Raw genomic sequence first — 16,627 nt, forward strand, 5'->3', positions numbered from 1 at the left:
TTCCCTACTTGCCTGTTTTTGAATGCTACAACAGCAAATCAAGTGATCAAGATTTAGAAACCTTACTTGCTCAGATTGCTTTAGATTTACCTTGCTAAATCCGACTGCAGACAGGCTGTTCCTTTTTCCCTGTTATTTCCTTTGAGGGAATAGAGTGGTCCAAAACAGGCTGTCCTTTGTAAAAGTGACACGTCACCGACTTGTGACTCTCCCACATCCTTCTTACTATTCAGAGCTCATGTTGGTTTTAAGGGTGTTAAGTTAAATGCTATTAGTCTAAGGAATTAATAATTAGAGTTCTTTTGCAAACTTGAAGTATCCCAGTGGCTGTGTATGTATACTTACAGCTTAAAGAGGACAACGAAGAAAACACAGGAGGGAGGGGCAGGGGGGACATTTGTGATGGATTGTTGAGAGAAGGGGAACACTTTTTATCTTAAAAAGAAAGGGTACTTTTCTCCTTTTTTTGCTAGCTCGTTGAATAACCTACCAAAATAATCTGAATAAGTTAATGCCTGGTTTACCAGAAACACAAATGCTTACCTAATGCTCACTAGGTACAATGCACTGAGCTAAGGAACCACAGCATGGACTAAGTTGTCAAAGAATTTACAACAAAGTTAGAACTAAAAATCCAAAACTGGAATAAAGTAAAGTACAATGTAAGTAGTAGTTGGTTTTTACTGAGTAGCCAGATACTAGACTTCTTTTTGTCTCTTCTTTCTTTCCATATTTTCAAATTTTCTACATATTTTTAAAACTTAAAGTGAACATATTTTTTAATTGTAGCATAGGCCATCTTTGCTGAAGTTTAGAGGAGGGAGAGATTACCGTTGGTGGGCGATTGTTAAAATGAGGTGGATTTAAGATGGTAAATATCTGCCCAGGTATTTGTCTTCTCCCGGTAACTCCAACTGCCATAGAATAACACTCATTAAGAGAATATTCCTAACAGATGAACCACAATAGAGTAGAGTAATACTGGAACAACCATCAAGACTGTCTGAATAACTATCATAATTTTTTCAGGGCTCTGTATATAAATTCACCTTCACATTTATGAAGTTAAGTGAGTTAATATATGTAAAGTACCTCTGGCCAGATAGATAATACACACCATACAAGCAACAGCTGTGATCATTTTTTTAATATGTAACAACCTTAAAACAAAATAAGGAAGTCTGTTGGGCCAGGACTTGTGTACCCACAAGTACCATTTATACAAGGTCATCTATTGTGTACTGACTAGTTTTGCTTGAAATTCCCTCCAGGCCTCTTCCTCCATCATGCTATCCAGTACCTCAGCATTTCCCTTTGTCATGACACTGGAATAGCTCTGTTACTAGAATTCACTGTGCTTTTCAAGATCTAATTTTTATAGTGAGGATCAAGCATAAGTACCTGCATTTATTTTTTCCTCTGGAATCTCTCAAGGTGGTGATTTAGTGAAAATGATTCTTTGTGTTGTTGTAACTCTGAGTGCCCTTTTTTTAGGGTGACAACTCTTTGAAAAATGTTTGTCATTATCCATTACAAAGGAAATAGATGCTGCATTTTGAGATGGGGGTGTGGGGAGAAAAGAAAATATGTTCTGGATTCATTATTTATAGGCAAGCCATACTACTATTTTGGTCACTTACTAGATTTGTAAGTTTCCTCAGTTTAGGTGGTGTTTACATAGAGGATGATTGTGGATAAAATTAAAGCTCCTGTGGCCAAGATTCTCACCTGGCCGGGATTGGCTAGCTCACTACACAGGTGTGGGCAATACGTCATTATTGACTCTATAAAGAGCTCTGCTCAGTGCTCTGGGTGACATGGTGGCATGGCTGCAAGGCTACAGGAGAGCAGAGCAGAGGACAGAGGCCCAGAGGAAGGCTGTGGGGGCAGAGAGGCCCATAGGCAGAGACTGACTTGCTGCTTGCAGACTCGCTCTAAGTGAAAGGAATTTTAGTGTTTGACCTGCCACGGTGGAAATAAAATTGGGTGTAACCCTTTTATCCCAAGAACATTCTACTGTCATTTCTATGGTCGCACTGAATCCATAGTGAACTTGCCCAGGGCTGAGACCCATGGGCAAGACAACAATACATAAACTTTGGAGTAAGGCACATTTTGCATCCAGACTTGGCCACTTACTAATGGTCAAATTTGGACAAGTTAAAACTTTCAGAATCTCAGTTTCCTGTAAAATGAGGACATCCTAACTACTATGAAGGGTTGTGAATATTTAATGAGAAAATGTGTTATAAAGCACCTGAATCCATTCTCAACCCTTGATAATATATATGATAATGTTATTATGTGTAGTCTATACCTCACACATACAGCTAGAGTAATATTTGCATATTTAAATGCAGCTTTTAAAATATGAGCAATAACAAACTCATTGTAAGTATACTTTGAATAGCTGCACAATGTATTTTTAATTGAATGAAGAGTAATTTAATCAGTCCCTGATTGTTGAATATCGAGGTTATTGTTGAATTTTCTTTTTAGTGGTAACATTTTCAGTACTCTTGGTAAACTATATTCCTGTGTCATCTGTTTTCAGAATGAACAAGTTCAGAGATTTCTAAAAATGACTGAGATTTATAGCACCAGATTTGTGACCTCAGAATGCATAATGATAAACTTCAGAGAATGCCATTTTTCTGGACCATCTTTTATGTTTAAGTGTGAGGTTAAATAGTCTGATAAAAATCAGATGATGTCTAATCTGGGCAGGAGAGATCCCTTAAGACCTAGTAAAAGATTATTCATGGGTTATACTTAGGGGAGAAGAGAGTCATGCGTATGTTTTCTTTTCTGAAACACTTACATTAAGTTGCCACTTACTCCCTGTCTAGTGATTGTAGGAGTTTGTTTTAATGGCAGTACTTTCTTTCTTAATAGTTAATGTTGGTCAACTTCTTGAGATAACAGTGGTGATCTATATTTTCCTCCCCATTGGCCACAATTCCTAGAATCATAGGAAGAGATCCAGAACGGAATGAAGCTATTAGTGAACTGTCAGCCAAATTGGCTTGCACTGGAGACCTGTAAACATCAAGAGAATAAGCTTTTGAATAAAAATTCATTCCTGCATTTTCTTAGCAAAGATCAGGGAAGGAGACCAACAGAATCTCATTAGGCTTGTAGAGGTATTTATTTCTTCACTGTGGTATTGTGCTGTACCATTCATTTACATATCTAGTTAAAATTTGGCAGAGCTGTCGGAAGAGTGAAGGTGGGGCCAACTGTCTGGACTGACCATTTTATTAAACACTCATGTAATTGTTCCTGTTCCAGCAAAGTGGAATTCTCTTGCCATCTGTTAAACAGGCTCAAGTTAAATAGATTTGGGAGGGAAGGAGCTGGAGGGTAGAGGGGTGGGTTGCAGAGTGGGGGTGAGGACAGGGAAGTTGCAGCCCTTAGGAGGTGGGGGAAAGCAGGCCACTCTCCCCACATACACACTCATGTGCACTAGCACACACACCCACAGCACCATGTCTTTTCTCCTTCTCTTGCGGTGGAGGTAGGGGAATCTGTATTCAATTGTTAATGACTCTTTAATTTCTAACTTTGAGTTGAAACTCCTCTTGTAGGAGGGGAAGGGCAGTGCTTAGTGAAGAAAAGAATAGAATGTGCAGAGAGGAGATTGATTAAATTGTGTTATGTAAATTTAGAGCATCCTGGTTAGATGAAACTCAGATAAAGACACCTTTTTCCTTGCTGAAAATTCAGGTTAGTACAGCCCCATTGGATGGGAAACTGAAGAACTAAATAACATTACGTACTGAGAGTGTGAGGGAGCAATTAATATACAGCCTCAGGGAAAGCTCAAGAGACCTTATCTGTGAATTGTTACAGGATTCTTCAGGCGGTGCAGTCCCAATTTCATCTGGATTACAGATTGGGCTGTAGATGTTTCCTTAAGTATTTATAATAGCCCATTTAATATTTTTGTCCTTTTTTAAAATGCATAGTTTAAAAAATATCCAAAAATATTTGAATAGGGTCTATTTTAAAGACTGCCTGGAATGTATGTTTAAAGTAAATTTATCAACATATAGCATATACACAGGAAAAGTGTAGTCGTAAGTGTAAACTTGATGAATTCTCACTAAAGTGAACACATCCCTTAGCCAGCACCCAGATCAAAAAATAGAACATTTCAGCATCCCAGAAGCAGCCTTCCTGCTGCGTTCTGTTCACTCTCCCTCCCTCAAAGGGTAACCACAATCCTGATTCTAAAAGATGAGTTTTGCTTGTTTTTGGATTTGATATAAATGGGCTTACATACTTTGTGTTCTAGTGCCTTCTTTCACTTACTGTTACGTTTCTGAGAGTCATCATGTTTATGCATGTTGCCATTTGTATGTTCATTCCCATCTCGGAATATTCCATTGTGTGAAAACACCATTTATTTGTCTAGTCTATTGCTGATAGGCATTTGGATATTTTCCAGGTTGGGGCTATTATGAGTAGTGCTGGTATGAACATTCTTATGCTTTTCTTTGGGTAAACATATAAACACATTTGCTCAGTATATAGCAAAGAATGGAGCTGCTGGGTCACGGGATATACATATAATTAACTTTAGAAGATGCTGTAGTTTTCCAAAGTGTGTACATTGAGAGAAAGGTCAATTTTGTCTTTAGATCAGAGTCCTCACTGCTCATGAGCATAAGAATAAGGCATCTTGTTTTCCTTTGATTATGGAAATCAACTGAACTAATAGGATTCAGTGAAATACTTCTACTTAAAATGTTTTAAAACTCCACCCATTTTAATGACCTTTTCACTGTACAGTAAAGCATATATTTTTACTTTTAGCATCTGGTGAAAATGAGGAGCAACAGGCAAGGGTGGATAGTGTCTTTGCCGTACTTCCAGGGATATGCACGCGAGGAGAGGCACTTTGGATGCCCTCCAGGTTGTGCTCAGAGGAACAGTTCACATTTCCAGAATTCCTTTGGTCTGCCAGGGAATTGGGATAAGAGAAAATGACAACTTGGAAATAGAATGCACAATGCCCACCCCACCCACCCATACCCTAACCCTGTTGCTGTGAGTAAATCATCCAAGAAGACCGAATGATCTGACCTCTTGGGATTGCTCATCATTTTCATGTTTTAGGAAAACTTTCCATTTCCATTTTTCAAGTCCTCTAACAACCAAGAAACTCTTTACCCTGAGGTCACCAAAATATCAACTAGGTATATCATTTGGAATTCCTGGCTCTCAAAAACACCGCCCCCTCTCCCTCCCCCACCAAAAACCCCACAAACCCTGTATTCTGTTTCTTTCACAGTTTCATGTATCAATAGAAAGTAATAAAAAATAAAAACCTTTGTATGGGATGCTTACTCCTGACATTAGTCACGTATGCAGGTTATGCCAGCACATTATATCTTGCTTAAAATAAAATGGATAGAAAAAGCCCAAATCCTCACTTTCTTCCACAGGTAGGTATTAGAGTTTCTCAATTATCCTAAACAAAAATGTGATGTGAGTAAATTTAATAGCTTTGTAAAAAGCAATGCCTGTTTTTTACTCAAGACCTAGGTTCAGATCTGAGCACTTGAATTTCTTACCTGTGATACATTTTCTAACTTTTGTGCCAATAGGTTTTATTATGTAAAATTGGTTTCAGATCACTGCCCTGCCTACCACATAGGGGTGTTGTGGGATCAAATGTGATCATTTATGTGAAATTGTAAAATATAAAAGTACTGAGCCTGAAGCTTTTGAGAGATGGGCCTAGCAGGCCTTGAGTTTTAAGCAAGGCAATTACCATCCACTGACCTAGAGTGTAGTGGAAACAAACTTGAGATCTTGTACACACACATAAGCCTGAATTTTTAACCTTACACTAGACATGGCTGGCTGACCTGTTTAGTCATGAGTTACTTATCAAGGTTCTATGGGGTTCTCACTAACACCCCTCCCCTGAGGGGAAGGAGAGAGGCAAAAAGGTACTCGCTTTGATGATTGTTAGAAGGTCGTGTAAAATAGATGGTCTATAGAATCACTAACTGCTCATCTAAACCTTTCCTGCTTTTTAAAATTTCTTTTACCACTCACATTTTTTAGGTGTAGAGAGTATAGAAATGCTTACAAACCATAAAGGTCTCCATAAAAAGTATTAGCAATCATTATTAATAATTGTTGAAATAATAAATGAGTAAAACAGGGACCAAAATACAGCCTCCTCTCCTAGAAAAAAACATAGGCAAAAATCTCTTGGACATAAACATGAGTGACTTCTTCATGAACATATCTCCCCAGGCAAGGGAAGCAAAAGCAAAAATGAACAAGTGGGACTATATCAAGCTGAAAAGCTTCTGTATAGCAAAGGACACCATCAATAGAACAAAAAGGTACCCTCCAGTATGGGAGAATATATTCATTCATAAATGACAGATCTGCTAAAGGGTTGACATCCAAAATACATAAAGAGCTCACGCACCTCAACAAACAAAAAGCAAATAATCCAATTAAAAAATGGGCAGAGGAGCTGAACAGACAGTTCTCCAAAGAAGAAATTCAGATGGCCAACAGACCCATGAAAAGATGCTCCTCATCGCTAGTCATCAGAGAAATGCAAATTAAAACCACAATGAGATATTACCTCACACCAGTAAGGATCGCCACCATCCAAAAGACAAACAACAAATGTTGGTGAGGTTGTGGAGAAAGGGGAACCCTCTGCTGGTGGGAATGTAAATTAGTTCAACCATTGTGGAAAGCAGTATGGAGGTTCCTCAAAAAGCTCAAAATAGACATACCAGTTGACCCAGGAATTCCACTTCTAGGAATTTACCCCAAGAATGCAGCAGCCAAGTTTGAAAAAGACAGATAACAGCCCTATGTTTATGGCAGCACTATTTTCAATAGCCAAGAAATGGAAGCAACCTAAGTGTCCATCAGTAGATGACTGGATAAAGAAGATGTGGTACATATACACAATGGAATATTATTCAGCCATAAGAAGAAAACAAATCCTACCATTTGCAAGAACATGGAAGGAGCTAGAGGGTATTATGCTCAGTGAAAAAAGCCAGGCAGAGAAAGACAAGTATCAAATGATTTCACTCATATGTGGAGTATAAGAATAAAGAAAAACTGAAGGAACAAAACAGTAGCAGAATCACAGAACCCAAGAATGGATTAACAGTTACCAAAGGGAAAGGGACTGGGAGGATGGGTAGGAAGGGAGGGATAAGGGCAGGGAAAAAGAAAGGGGGTAGTACGATTAGCATGTATAATTGGCATGTAGTGGGGGGCATGGGGAGGGCTGTGCAACACAGTGAAGACAAGTAGTGATTCTACAGCATCTTACTATGCTGATGGACTGACTGTAATGGGGTGTGCGGGGGGGACTTGGTGAAGGGGGGAGCCTAGTAAACATAATGTTCTTCATGTAATTGTAGATTAATGATAACAAAATAAAATAAAGAAAGAAAGAATATGGTCTGGGAGTATAGGTGGCAGTGACATTGGCCCAGCCTCTTAAAGTGTTACAATGTAGTGAATTGAGTTGGTCAACAGAAAACTGGAAATTTAGAGTTTGTGGGAATGGAGGTCTGCAAATTTGTAATCCCTTTTCCAAAACAAGATCTGTTTTCAGGATTCAGAATACTGATGTCCCTTGATGATAACCCCCAGTGAGATCTGGAGCAGATCTCTGTAATCTGCATCAAAACTAATGAATATTCACAATATGTAGTTATAAGACTATAAATACACATCAATTCAAGTTTGGATTTACTGTAAAAGAAGTTCAGGTCATATCATCTTTTGCTAACAAACATATTAAGCAAAACTTGGTTTTCAGAGCCTTTTGAATTTCGGAACAACACAAAGGGAATTGATGATCTGAGTTATGTTTGGGTGTTAGTACCAAAGAAGAGTGTTTCTTGTATGTGGCAAGCAACCATTCTTATGAGCCAATAGAATTAGGAGCACCAGACTGAGCCACACTGCCTGGGTTCAGATTCCAACCTTGCCAAGTGACTTTGGATAAGTTATTTAACTTCCCAGGGTCTTAGTTTTTCATCTTTGGAGCTGCACTAGTTTTCTTATGAACATTAAATAAGATATGCACATGGGGTACAGTGTATGTGTCTCATAAGGCACTCAGTAAATTATGCTTCAGTTTCCTTATCTGTATAATGGGGTCAATAATAATGCCTGTCACAAAGGTGTTTTATGAAACTCAATAAGTGAAGAGATGTATTTAAATGAGTGAAAGATGCTTAGAATAATGTCTGCCCCTTATAAGCCTTCAATAAATAGTAGCCAACGTCATTTTCACCATGTTCTGTAACTTTCCTATCAGCAGTCATTTTTAGGAAAGAGAAAATAAACACCTGTTGAATTAATGAATGGCATGTTGGAAAATTATGGCAATTCATAATTAGTTTTCCAGACTACAATTCATCTCATCCCATCTCATTCCTTCCCAGGTTTGCATGCTTCTATCGCCACTCCCTTCCCCCCGCCTCTTCTCCCAGCCCCAGCACCTTGATCTTCCTTCATTTGCACAGCACTTGATGAACCTGACACTTGTCTTCCGTAGCACAGCGATGCAGGTGTGTTAGGCCGTCTGGGAAGCTGTTCCAGATGCTGACAAATCCTTGGCAATAGGATAGAAAGGAAAAAGGGACATTCCTAGGTCTGACTTCTTACTCCTCTGGAGAGTTCCAGTGGAATCTTTATAAAGTTTTAGGATAAATGATGAGGTTACTGCTCTTTGTTTGCACCTCTAACAGATGCATATCTTGGATTCTTACATTTTCCTTTAGTTTATTACATGTTAATCTCTTACGATTGCTAGTAATGGTAGGGTTTGGTAAAGCATAAGTCTGCAGAAATGTTTTAAATGTAGGCAATATGGGGAGGAGCGGGTACTAACTGGGCAGAGAACGGTAGAATAATGTGTGTGCCTGTGTGCCCCAGTTTTGGACTAATGTCTTGGCATGGCTGTCGTATTTCCAGGCATGTAAGAACGGGATCTTCTCTTAAGGCCACACATATTTGGCAAGCCCTATTATGTTACTGTCCTGAGGGGTGCTTGGGTAATGAAGGTGATAGATAATATTGGGTAGGTACTGGTTAGACAGGGACATGAGAGACTATGGAAAGAATCTTCTTTAAAGAGCTTTATTACATTAGATTGTAGTGTCTGTAAACAATTACAGCATTCAGGGAGTGCAGGATTTAAATGAGAAACACAACTTTGTCAAATTATACCAGTCGGATAAAATGGCATGGGTTCCGGAACTCTGTAATTAAATGTATTTTTGAAAATGAAAAATACAGTGTAACATCTGGTTTATTTCACTGCAGAAGTGCCTGGGTATTGCTTATATAAATGTGATTGACTTTGGCTGATAGTTGGATTTCTCTGTGTAAAGTAACTGTATTTTAATTAAATTCTTTCTGCTTGATTCTGTTGCATTGTAAACAAATTATTCACACAAACACACTCATAGAGAAAATGGCTGTCTTATATATATTTAGAAAGTCTAATGTTTATTCATTTTCTTTGTGTTGCAGCGGATATTCAACTCGTTTGTTTACACTGAGAAAATCTCAAATGGAGAAAGTGAAGTACAGCAGGTAAGAGGTTATTTGGTACTTGACAGTCTCTTTGTCTTCCTTGCTTTTGGATGTGGTTTCATTACTTTTTCCCAGCAAACTCCATGTGAGGCTTCCTGTTCTTCTCCGTATATCATTTCATATGCATTTTAATCATAATAGTGACAACCTCACATGAGTTCTTAGAGGCAGTTGAAATAATTGTTATATGGGTAGTTTTTTGCTATTTGTGCTATACTTGGGAAATAATTCAATTCCTTTTTCTTTTGAAAATTCCTAAACTTCAAATTTTAAAATACTAGAAATTGTTTCATCTGATACAGGATAAAGGATTCAGGTCAAATTCTGGTTTTCCTACTTCCTCCATGACCCTTGGTAATGGCACAGTTTGGCCTTATTGAGCTACAGTTTCTCAGCTTTAAATAAGGAGAATGTAATACCTTTCTTATATGATTGTGAGAATTAAATAATGTCAAATTAACTTAGAATAAGTGAATCCTTTATGTGGAAGGTTCTGGCATAGAAGCGGCCAAGTGAATATTGGCTTCTTTCATTTTTTTTCCCTCCTCTTGTATTCTCCCTTTGCTTCTTTCCTCCCATCTTTTCCCCACACACTGTGGGGTCAAAAAGCTCTGAGACCAGATTCTTTTTACTTTATTTATAGCTGGTTTCAAATGGATTGCTTCCTGAATTAAAACATAGTGTTGGTGAACTTGGTTATAAATAATTGATCTGTGCTTGAAAAGAAGGGTGGTAAAGAGGATTCTGGGTTTTAATTTCAGCTAATCCACCAACTTCATTACCCTGTGTGACCATCACCTGGTAATTTGAAGCTAGGTTGGAAACTTAAGTAAAAAACAGGACCAAGCGAAAAAGCAGAGTGTAGCAGAGTGCTTTCACACAATGAAAGATAACTATAGTAAAACACACACGTTAAAGTCTCTCTGAGTTTATTTTTTATTTTTATGCTATACAAGGAAAATAGCTTGACTTGATCTGAACTTCAGAGGTGCTGTACAAGAGGAAAAACCTTGGCAAGTGCCATTAGAGTGAAGTTATTTATAGAGCAGATATTTATAACAAATTACTGTGGTTTAATCTTGAAGTTCAGCATTTCCTGTTTTTTTTTAATTGGTTTCTGCAGGTTAAATTTAGAGGATATGAGTAGTTATATATGTACTCTTTTTCTTAGCTTTAGATATTTTTTAAAACTAATGACCTGAATTATGAATATGATGTGGTTTGCTATATCAAGTCTTCATAATTCCTGTCTTATTTTTATTTCTGCAACCTGGAAAGTGCTTTTAGAGTCATGAAATTTAAAGTGTTTTTTAGGGGAGGGAAGATTCCTAGCCAAAGCATATTTGAGGAAACTTTTTGGAGACCAAAGGCCATTTGATAACATTTTAAAGAAACTGATACAGGGATATCGGTTTTGTTGCTTTCCTTGAAGTAACAGATACAAATTGCTCTTCAGCTTTTTTCAAACTTAAAAGTTGTTTTTTTTTCTGCAACTGGTGTCATTGCTTTATTTATCTCTCTGGGAACGAGTTTGGAAGCCTTTCATAATAATTTTTTTAAATTATAGCAGCTGATTGAGCACATAAGAAACACCGGTGCTAGGCAATTTCAGTCTCTTATCATTATCATGATTGACTTTTCCAAATAACCTTGAGCGAAAAATATTATCCTTATTCCAGAGGAGGAAACTGAAGCTGCAAGAGGTAAAGTAAGTTACCGATAACCTCATGATTATTAAGAGAGCTAGTTTTCAAAATTAGTTTCATGCAATGTTACGCTATCTCTATTTTTAACAGTTTATTTGAAAGTTTTGTATTTTCATCCAAAACAGGCCTCCCTGCTAAACTCTGAATAACTTATCTGAATAATTCAGATGAAGGAGAATTACCACAGAGTAAGTTGCCTCCTCTCTCTGATTGTCAAGAAGTTCTCTTTTAAATTGACCCAGAATATACTTTTAACCTTGCTCTAGTCTCTCCAATCTGCCCTCTGGAGGAACCGTGAACAAAATCATCTGCCTCTTTTGCATCTAGTACTTGGAGATTATTATCATGCCGTTATCATTTTGCCTAACTTTTAAAATACCTTGGCTCAAATAATTTCTTCTTTTGTGACATGATTTCCAGACCCTTTCAATATTCTGGTCCTAACAGTAACAACAACAATAAAAGCTTAGTTTTGAATATTTACTCAATACTTTGCTATCACTTCACTATTACAACACTTTGGTGGGTTGAATTGACAGGAGACATCCTCATTTTATAGTGAGGAAACAGACTCATGATATCTTCTTATTTGATTAATAACTCAGGACCCTGTCAACACGCAGGATGAAATCTTTAGGGAACTGCTTAGCTCTTAGGTCTCAAATTCTATAAAACAGTATCTAATGAGTTTATTTTACTCTGATTACTCATGAGGTTGAAATGAGTATGGTTTACATGTTATGATACCTTTTTGTCTCTTTGTGTTCTGTTAAATGACTGCTAATATCTCTATCCATTTTTAAAATTAGGTTGCCTGTGTATTTTAGAAGTTTAAAACATCTATACATGTTCTAGACTAGCTCTGTCCAAGAGAACTTTCTGTGATTCTCGGGCTGTTCCAGTGGTATAATGCTAACCCAGCAGCCACTAGTTGCATGTGGCTACTGAGTGCCTGAAATGTAGTTAGAGCTACTGAGTAATTAAATTAATTTTAACTTGAATTAAAATAGCCACACATGGCCAGTACCTTCCAGGATTCCTGTGCAGATTTATGTTTCATATATATATTTTCCTAATTTATGGCTTTTCTTTCCCTTTCTTTATATCCTTTAAATAACTGAAGTTTTCATTTTCAGAGCCCATTTTTTTAAAATCCATCATTTCCTTTTTGATTTGTGTCCTTTTGTGTCTTATTAAGGAAATTCTTTTCCACACCAAAGACAAAAAGGTGTTTCCTAGATGTCTTCTAAAACGTTTGCCTTTCTCACTTAAGACTTTTATTCACCTGGAATTGATTTTAGGGTTGGATGTGAAGCAGGTATCCAGTTTCTTTTCTTTTTTCCCTCAGGTATTTCCAAGTGTTCTAACACTACCTTTCTAACAGTTTGTCTTTTCTTTCTACTTCAGTATGTTTTCATGATAAGTTAAGTTTCTATGTGTGTTTGAGTTTGATTTGGTTCTCTTGGTGTACTTATCTACCACTATGGCAGTTCATTTTAGACCCTTTGCTCTTATATATAAATTTTAGGATCAACTTGCTCAACTCTGAAAGAAAACCCTATTGGGATTTTAACTGGCAGGATAATGAATCTATAGATCAGTTGAAGAGACGACTAACATGGTATATCTCTCCATTTACTTACAGTGTCTTTTAACATAGTTTTATAGTTTTGTTCACAAAAGACTTGAATATCCATATATGTGGGATTTCCATCTAGATTTTTTGTTTACATTATAAGTATTATAAATAGTATTTTTTTAAATTATATTTTTCTAATGTGCAATTGAATTCTATGTATTTTATATCTAGTAACCTTTCTTAAGCTATTGTATTAGTTCTAATAATTTGCCTGTATATTCCTTTGGGTTTTCTATGTAGATAATCATATATGCAAATAAGATTTTTGATTCTCTCTTTGTAAGTCTTATAATTCTTACACCTTTCATTTCTTTTCTGTATCTTGCTATAACTGGTCTCCAGAAAAGTATTGCATAACTATGGTACTAGTGGTCCTCTATGATATGCATTATTTTTGTTTAGTTTTAGGTTAATTATTAAGAAATATGTTTTTAAATATCCAAACATCTGTAGAGTCTTTTTATCTAGCTGTCCACTCTGCACTCCCCATTACACTGAGAGTAGAGCTCTCTGGGTTATACTTTTATGTACTGTCTTCTATCATATTGTTCGTCTTGACCAAGCCTTGAGGTTTATCTCTATCCCTGCTGCCCTGTGCTATTCTTGAAGTGAAAGCTCATGGTCTATGTATTGTGCCCACATCCACAGGGTGAAGGCAGGGTTTGGCACTAGTTTATTTCCCAAATTTCTTGCTCTCACCCTATTTGAGGGGTCAGTGTCTCTAACAGTGATTGTGTTTTTCATTTAGGACGCTGGTCTCTTACGAATTTTAGGAACAATTATAACTGTTCCTAAAATAAGATTTGTTTGATAAACCAAAAATAGATTAGTTATTCAAAAACAGATTATTGACCTATGTGCTCTTAATGTTAGCTCACAATTTCTACTCGAAAAGAAATCAGTTCTTTATGCATGCTTTTGTAAATTTTCTATCTGGAATCCTGACTTGAGTTTTCTATCCATCATTTCTTCTTTGGGATAATGAAAACTAGAGGCCCATGGAATCTTACCCTCCCTCTTTCTAATGAGATCTTATTGGGAGTTGGATCTGACTTGTACTACTTGTACTGACTTTAACTACTATATAATGTGACCATAAATCTTACGTGTTGTTAATATCTTCTGGTTAAGGGAACAAAGTAATTAAACCTAAAAAACATTTTGTGGTTCTTGACTCTTACCATATACTTTTTTTTTTTTTTGCCTTTTCTCATTTCTTTTTAATTAACCTTCAGAGTGTGGCTCTAAATTGTCTAGCAGTGTGTTTTAAATCCTTAATTAGTTTAGTTTATGTAGTTTTGTTGCCAAGAAACTATGGCAATAGCCTCAGGAAAATAAAAATCCCATGCACACATTCTTGGGTGGAACACTTCACATAGACTCCATTTTTGAATACTTTGAGAAATGAGGTTGTGTGAGCACATAAGGGCATTGTATGCAATTGAACCCAAATCAAGAAAAATAAATTTTTGATCAAGTGCTCCAGAAGACAGCAAAACCAGATCTGCATGTGGTTCTGTGTTTAATGTAAATACTCATTAAATGTTTGGTAAAAATTTGTTATTTGGTAAATATTCATTATTTGGCATGTAACACATTTAAGATTGTTGGGTTTACCTGATTAGTCACTGCACAGACACTGAGCAGTGAAGAAGAAACAAAAGGAGAAAGAGCTAGATGAGGCACTTGATTGGATCACTAAAGGAATCAGAACCACCTTGCACGTGTTGCTCTAAGAGTTTGCTCTTTTTCTTCAAATGCTCTAGTAATAATTTTTGTTGATTTATCAGTGAAATGACAATTGCATTTTCATAATGCAGTATTTCAACAACTGTTGATGACAGCAGCTGATTTTAGAAGCCTTCAGAATGGAGAGTGTGGTAAGAGAAGTACTTACAGAGCTAGGAAAGGTGCTTGACTTTGGGCCAAGGGCATTCCTCCAGCAGTTTTGTTCTCTTCCCTGATACCAGTTTTTACCTCTTCAGGATCATATCCATCAGCATGTCAGCATGCTATTTCCCATCTTAAACACATAAAAACCCTTGCTCTACTTTCTTCTCCAACTGCTGTCCCATTTCTTTCTTTCCCTTTGAGGCACAAACCCTGAGATGTGTCTATACTTGCCAGATCCAGCATTCCCATCCTCTCTCAAACCTTCTCTGGCCCTACCACTTCCACAGAACTGCTCTCTTCGTGGTCACCAGTGACCTCCAGGGTCTTCATTGTATTTAATTAAATTAGTACTAAATAGTTCACCCCTTCCATCTTCTTGATAAACCTTCCTGACTTGGGCCTGTGGGGCCCCACACTTGGCTCCTTGTTGTCGGCACGTTTTGGGCTTAGGGTCTTCGCACTGGTGCTGTTCAGTCATGCATCCCGGTGGGCCCTGGCCCCCTTCCAGTCTTTCCTCAAATGTCACCTCTTTTGAGGCTTCATTGTTTGGCATGTAACACATTTAAGATTGTTGGGTTTACCTGATTAGTCGTTAATTGTGACATTTGAAATGTTCTTTATTTTTGGTTATAATGCTCTTTCCTTGATGTCTATTTTACCTTATATTGATACAGCATTTCCACCCTTTCTGTGCTTAACTGTTTGCATGATATCTCTTTTCACAAGCACTTTTATGTCTTGTTCTCAGTGTGTCTCTTATAGATAGAATGTAGTTGATCTCTTCTTTTATAATTTCTGTCTTTTAGTGAAGAGTGGTTAGTTAAATTTAGTTTGATTGTTGTATTTGGGTCAGCTATTTTTATTATTTTATTTCCATTTGCCCCTCTTTGTTTTAGTTCCCCCTTCCTCACCTTCTTTTGGATTTTTGAATATTTATTTGAGTTTCATGTTGATCTATTTTAGCTGTATTTCTTGAAATATATTGGTGAGAAGATTGGTAGTCCCAGTCTGTTATTTAATCCTTTTTGGGAAGGCCTAGAAGGAAAGGTTTATAAACTTCAGAAGGGGAAAATTACCGAAAGAGAATGATCACAGAAATCCTGGAGGGGACTAGTGGGTGCTTTAAATAGAAGCCATGCTGTTTGGGAAATGAGAGCCTGGACATGGGATTTATATTGGCTTTATGTTTGTATTACTTCAGTACTTCTACTACCAGAAACTCTCCACTGTAGGAAAGTTTGGCTAGTTGTTGAACTGTGCACTGGACCACAGGAGAAAATGGGACAATTGTTAGATAAGAAGAAGGGCTTTGGAAGAGCTGAGCAATTGAGAATCTTGTCTTTGAATTCTGGTTACCTATGCCTGTTACTATGCAGGCATTTGGTAAATATTTGTTGAAAAAAAAGCCAGAGATAACTCGTGTGCCTCAATATTTGTATTTCCAGAATCTGGGATTTGTTTTGGGATTGCCTGCCAAGTGTAAGCTAGTGTGGTATTAGCCTGAAGGTTCTCATTTTGTTTACAGTTACCCAGTGAAGTATGTTCAAGGCTCAGACTTGTCCAGACCAGAGGAATCCTGGAAGTAGTGTAGAACGATTCCAGTTTTTCTTTGCCCCTAACCTTTTCCCCTTCTGTCCGCAGAAGATTTGCCTAGGCTGAGTCCTGGTTTAGTTCATCCCCTTACCCAAATCTGCATGTGGTTCTGTGTTTATTGTAAATACTCATTAAATGTTTGTTGAATGTGTGAACAAAAGCTATTAAATCTATAGGAAGGCAACAG

The 16,627-nt window shown here is 37.2% G+C and overlaps 1 protein-coding gene across 3 annotated transcripts in view; it reads left to right on the forward strand.

Moving 5' to 3' along the window:
• CACHD1 (cache domain containing 1) overlaps nt 1-16,627 on the forward strand; it is a 212,995-nt gene that overhangs the window by 77,360 nt on the left and 119,008 nt on the right. For 2 of the 3 annotated variants that reach the window (XM_073234071.1, XM_073234072.1), the window contains exon 2: nt 9,547-9,609. In XM_073234071.1, the coding sequence (XP_073090172.1) occupies nt 9,547-9,609 (63 nt within the window). Of the gene's footprint in view, nt 1-9,546; nt 9,610-11,440; nt 11,504-16,627 lie in introns of those variants that run through there. The other variant, XM_073234073.1, reaches the window with a different exon arrangement.

This window comes from Manis javanica, chromosome 4, assembly GCF_040802235.1.
Source record: "Manis javanica isolate MJ-LG chromosome 4, MJ_LKY, whole genome shotgun sequence".
Lineage (NCBI taxonomy): Eukaryota > Metazoa > Chordata > Mammalia > Pholidota > Manidae > Manis > Manis javanica.